Source organism: Mus pahari, chromosome X (genome assembly GCF_900095145.1).
Source record: "Mus pahari chromosome X, PAHARI_EIJ_v1.1, whole genome shotgun sequence".
In the NCBI taxonomy this organism is placed as follows: domain Eukaryota; kingdom Metazoa; phylum Chordata; class Mammalia; order Rodentia; family Muridae; genus Mus; species Mus pahari.
In genome coordinates, this window is record NC_034613.1 from 62263193 (window position 1) to 62268834 (window position 5642).

Genomic DNA, 5642 nt, shown 5'->3' on the forward strand with positions numbered 1-5642 from the left:
CATTGTTCTGTTTGTCTTTATTGGTTGGGAAAAGGAGGAACTAAAGGGCCACAACACAAGCAGGACCACCCACAGTCAGCAAAGCACAGAACAGCCACGCAAAGCATGTGTGTGTGCAAGATTCAGGAAGGATGGCCCCCAAATCCACTTTTGAGCACCTCCTCAGTTTCCATAGAGGTTGGCAGCAACATGGGAAAGGGAGCCTCCACCATAGGTAAGGATAGAGACTGGGGGACATACTGGGGAAGCCCTGTACCCTAGTGCCATGCATCACACCCAGTCTCAGACTTCCCAGCAGAGACCAGTCTGGAGGACAAGGATCCAGGAAGGAGACCAAAAGGGCTGGAGGAAAGAAAAACCGGGAGTCAGTCCACTTGGCCTTCCTTGGCATCTACCTGGGGTAGTGGGGAAGAGAAAGAAGCAGAGGAAGACAGGTTCAAGAGGTGCCCAGATTTCCCAGGTCCTTCATAGCATCTTACTCAAGCTTTCGCTTTCCTTTCATAGAAATTCCATAGGGTCATGCCCCTATCCTACTAGCATAAGAGGCCTGATGTACCCCTCTTCCTAGCTTCTCCTTCTCAGATACTCTGCCCTTGTCTCTCCAGACCCCACTTAGTTCATTGCCACCCCCTAGGCTCCCTAAAAAACTAGTTTCCAGAGGATACAGGGTCCACATACCTAGTTGTCACCACTTGGGGGACTGGCTAGTCCCAAGGCCTGGGTGGCTATGACGGGTCATACACTGCCTGGAGGCCTCCTCACCCTCTGGGCTTTGTCCCAGCTTACGGATGTGACGTAGGAATGATGTGGCGTTGAATGCACGCTATGGGAAAAGAACAGGGTCAGGCCAAGCTGGACCCAGCACCAAGACCAATTCTAAGACCACCATCAAGACCAGTAATCTCTCTCTCCATCTCACCTTCCAGTGGGTCCTGGCAAAATTCTTCTGGATCTGCTCACTGACAGATCCCAGGATGTCCCTATCCAAGGCTGCATCCCCGGAGATCCTAGAGGACAATTGGGAGTCAGCACAGGTGTTGCTCCTGCTCCTGTGCCACATGCCAGGTATCCCACTCACCAAAGATGCTGTAGGGCCTGTTGGCAGGTGAATCTCTTCTGGGGATCACGTTCCAGAAGGTGGCGAATGAAGTCTTTGGCTGGAGCAGTGGGCAAGGTTAGTCTGCCCTGTCCCTAGTCCCCTTTGTCAGTCCCCAGGATAGGGCCAGCCTTGCACTCACCTGATTCTGAGATGTCATCCCAAAAGGGGGAGTCAAACTCATAGCTGGCCCTCAGAATCTGGCTGAAGAGTTCAGGATCGCTCTCATCATAGAAGGGGGGGTACCCACACAGCCTGGCACCCACAGATGAATCACCCAGTTGTCCACCCCTCCCCAACCCAGCAGGGACAGGCAGGTAGGAGTTGAGCCGTCGCAGCGGTCACTCACAGGATGTAGGAGATGACACCCAGGGCCCACACATCTACGGCCTTCCCGTAGGGTTTCTGCTCCAGGAGCTCTGGGGCTGGCGGCCAGAGGCAGACAGACAGACAAACATGTCTGCACAGGCACGCGCACATGGCATGCCCTTGAGGGCCATCTGGTGTACCTATTCAGTCCTAGGAATAGACTGCCATGGGCAGCAGCTGACCCAGGTCCTGGAGCCTTGACATCCCCTGGGTCACCAGCTCCCTCCCCACCACAGTGAGCCTTAGAGTGCTTCCCTCTTACCCACATATCCTGGGGTCCCACAGGCTGTGCCTAGCATGTTGCCAGCTTGTATTTTGGACAAGCCAAAGTCAGAGACCATGATCTTGGAGTCCTCAAAAGGTGTGGCATAGAGGAGGTTTTCAGGCTGTTGACACATGGGACCAGGGAAAAGGCCTATGAGTCCGAGAATGGCTTGGGCATTGGGATAGGGTGGGCCTCAGCACCCTTAATTTCCCGGGACCCAGACTGAAGTGAGCATTGAGAAAAATATGACACTCAAGTCCAAATGTAAGTGAGATAGAGTGGAGGTGCAGCCAGGCACCTTGAGGTCCCGGTGCACGATGCCCAGGCTATGAAGGTAGGAGACAGCGCCAAGGACCTGCCCTACAAGGTGGCTGGCGTCCTTCTCTGTGTAGGAGCCCCGCTCCATGATGCGATCAAACAGTTCACCACCTGTTACTCTGGAGGTGGAAGGAACAAGGTAGGAGGTCAAGTGACCCAGGGATAGATTTGGACATTGCACCCCTTCTGCCCAGCCCCCCAGAAGCCCTCCTCACAGCTCCATGGCCAAGTAGAGATGGGAAGGACTCTCATGGACATCCTCCAGAGCCACAATATTGGGATGGCTGATTCTGAAACAGAGAAAAGGCTCCTGATGGATCACTGGAGCTTCTTCATCTGGAAGAGCTTTGTCCTGAGCCTGTTCCTCTTCTCTGCCCCCCATTCCCTACCAACGCCTGCCCTGACTAGCTTGGGCCTTCCTAGAACACATATTTCTGTGGGCCATATATAAAGCACAGATGGATAGGGTGTCTCTAAGGTTGCCATGGAGACATGCAGCCGCAAAGGGGAAGAGACACCTAAGCCCCACCCCCCATCCCCCACCCCCGCAAATTGGCAACCAGGCCTAATGAGTCCAGAGGACTCAGCCTGGCTGGCCACAGGTCTCCCCAATCCAAGGGGGAAGTGGGCACACCTGCGGAGTACCGCGATCTCATTCTCCACCAGGGCCTCCTTGCCCCGAAGTGCTTTCTTGGGAATGCACTTGAGGGCCACAAGATGAGCAGAACCCCTTTCCTGAGCCAGCATCACCTCAGAGAAGGCACCCCTGCCGCAGAGCAGGAAGGCAAAAAAAAAAAAAAAAAAAAAAAGAGGGAGAAGGTGCCAGTGAGAGGAGGGTGAAGAGCAAAATGGAGGAGGTGCTCAAGCCATACCACCCACCCTAACACACACCCACACAAGTGTGCACACACATATCCCCACACCACCTCACATAGGTTGACATACACGGACACATTCACACACCACCTCCCACACAGACAACAGCATACCTCACAATTTACCCCCATGTTCACACTCATACCACACACACACACACACACACACACACACACACACCATTCACAAGCTCCTTCGCACATTTGTTCACATGTGCATATGCCCCACATACACAAGCACTCACGCCCACAGCCCAGCATGCACACTCACGAGCCCAGCTTCTCCCGGATCTCATAGACACTGCTGATGTCCTCCGTCTGTTTCTTGAGCAGCAGCATGTCTGGGGGTGGGGTGGGTGGGGGTGGAGCGAGGCCCCTTGGCAACGAGCAGCTCCCATGCCCACCAAGCCAAATAGTCCCCCAACTCAAGATGGAGTCACCCACTCCCAAACCCAAGTACACTTTACTCCTCCCGCCCAGGGCCACACACACACTCCCACTGAGGCAGACCACTTGCATGCGGGCTTCCCACCCAGGTATGCTGCTGCCAACCTGTATTTCCCACCCCCACCCTCCACCCCACCCCCGCACTCCAGCATCCGGAGCACATGTAATGTTGGCCACCAACACTATAACACCCCCTTTCTGCCTCCACACATCAAGCCAGAACTGCCAGCTATTTTCCAGAAGGCTCCATACACTCATACCCTGGTTCATTAGGCCCACCTCCACCCATAAGGCCCGTGCCCCTCCCCCAGCAGACCTTCCACGGTGGCTCAGCTCAAGCACACACCACGTAGGCCACCAACCCGCTCGAATGCACCTGCGACCCTGCTTGCAGCCACCTGTCACGACCACAGTCACCCACGCAGCCACCTAATCGCTGCTTGGCCCCTGGCGCCTCGGAGTGGAGGGACTCCGCAACCTCGGCTGCCTGTGTCCAGAGCTGCGTGGGCCGCGCGCGTGCGGGCAGGGGGCGCGCCAGACGTCACAGGTGTGCGTGAGGAGGGTGGGCTATGGAGCTAAGGTGCCTGTTGGCCTGGACCCTGTATGCCCCAGCCCACCCGCCCCGCTCGCCTGCTTGCCCCTAGTCCAGAGCGGGGGAGGGGGGGGCGGACCTGCAGCTGCTGCCACCACCGCTGCCGCCGCTGCAATGTCTCCTAGCGCAGTAGCTGTTGTGTCGCCGCCGAGCCCCCCACCCGCGCCCCGCCGGCCCCGCCCCCTCCGCGCGCGCGGCCCCGCGAGCCCTGGGCAGCCGAGCACGCGGTGGCTGTGGCCGCCACTGCAGAGAGCCTTGTAAGGCAATTCCCGGGTTCTGACCACCACTGTCCAACTCCTTAGTTATGCTTGCTGATTACTGGGTGCTCCAGTGCTCTGGTAGCCAAGTGAATGGTCCCAGGGCCTTTGCAACAATGGTGACTTTGTCCAGAAGTGTTGCCAAGCATAGGCCTGGGTGTCTGCCTTCCTTGTTCTAATATGATGTCCACAAACAGATTATACAGGGCATTTGCTACGCAGCAGTCTCTTCCTAGTCCCTGCCAGCTCCTGAAACCTTGATGCCAGCATATCTAAGTCTCTACCAGCTGGCTCCCATTGCTTCCAGCCTTACCTCCTGGCCCTCCTCTTTTGCACATCATTCTCTTCGCTGGGGTTATGTGGCTCCCGGAGACACATATGCCACTCCCTGGCAGAGTCTTTGGCAGAGAGTGGGAGTTTAATGACTCTCTGGCCTTTTTCTCCAACTCTTACCGTCTTCAACTTCCTCTGCACCTGCCCCCTAGCCTTTGCATCCACTGACCGTCTTTGCCCAGATGTCTACTCAGTTTAGCCATCATTCCATTAATTAGTCTGGCATACTGCCTCCTCAGACAGGCCTCTGTTGCCTCTGCCTGCCAGTTCTGTAGGTCATAACTCTGTCCCCTCTGCAAACCACCTTACCAGGTCTTCTTCCCCAAAGCAACTGACACAGCCCAGGTGAGGCAATCAGGAAATACTGAGGTCAACTTTCATCCAAAATTTTGAGGATTCCTCCACACCACCCTCATCCCCATCCAGCCCTATTACAGCTCTGTGTCTTTCCTGCAAGGAGGGTCTACTGACTGTCATGGGGGCACAATCCAGACAAGGCTGAGTTGCAAGGCCTCTGCCAAATCACAGAGACTAAAGGTAGCTTGTTGACGCTACTGTTCTAGCTCCTGCATCCTGACCTTTTCCGGTTGCCTCTCTCAGTTAACTGAGCCTAGATACAATCCTATCCACCTGATCAGGTGTCATGAAAAAGAGGGAAACTGAAGGGGAGCAATAGGACATGCAGCTCTTATGCAGATCCCTGCATGTCTCCAAAGCCCCAGAATGTCTAATGATGATTAAGACAGAGAATCATGAAAAGCAAAAAATTAAAATCACTGCTATTTTGCAAATATTATATTTCACAAATGTATCACACGCATACATTTGTTTCTGAATAACTGGAAACTGTCCACATTGAGCAAGATTAGAAGGCTCAAAGACTCCTGGGGAGCAGCAAATGCCAACTAAAGGTCCTATTTCCTGCTCTAAGGATGAGTATCAGCACATGATGTGATTTTGTTTCTTTGGGGGTTTAAATTTTTCTTTTTTGTTGTTGTGTGGTATGCTGGCTAGTTTTTATGTCAGCTTGACATAAGCTAGAGTTATCTAAAAGGACAGAAACTCGGTTGAGAAAATGCCTCCATAACAT

At 54.4% G+C, this 5642-nt stretch overlaps 1 protein-coding gene across 2 annotated transcripts; it reads right to left on the reverse strand.

Annotated features, from left to right (window-relative positions):
- Positions 1–4087, reverse strand: Pnck (pregnancy up-regulated nonubiquitous CaM kinase). 2 transcript variants are annotated; one of them, XM_021187881.1, is made up of 12 exons: positions 4042–4087; positions 3195–3264; positions 2683–2814; positions 2264–2338; positions 2029–2167; positions 1728–1851; positions 1446–1521; positions 1239–1351; positions 1079–1157; positions 920–1007; positions 679–823; positions 1–395 (listed from the first exon to the last, which is right to left on the reverse strand). In XM_021187881.1, the coding sequence occupies exons 2-11, from the start codon at positions 3260–3262 to the stop codon at positions 686–688; spliced, it is 1032 nt and encodes a 343-aa protein (XP_021043540.1). In that variant the 5' UTR covers positions 3263–3264; positions 4042–4087; the 3' UTR covers positions 1–395; positions 679–685. The 2 variants fall into 2 exon arrangements, with proteins under 2 accessions (XP_021043540.1, XP_021043542.1); XM_021187883.2 differs by lacking the exon at positions 4042–4087 and adding an exon at positions 3687–3977.
- Positions 4088–5642: the final 1555 nt, after the last annotated feature.

Coding starts and splice junctions, on each gene's coding strand:
- Pnck (XM_021187881.1), bottom strand. CDS start 3,262: ATGCTGCTGCTCAAGAAACAGACGGAGGACATCAGCAGTGTCTATGAG. Junction 1,852..2,028: donor TCGTGCACCGGGACCTCAAG/GTGCCTGGCTGC, acceptor ATGTGTCAACAG/CCTGAAAACCTCCTCTATGC. Junction 1,008..1,078: donor CAGGCCCTACAGCATCTTTG/GTGAGTGGGATA, acceptor ATTGTCCTCTAG/GATCTCCGGGGATGCAGCCT.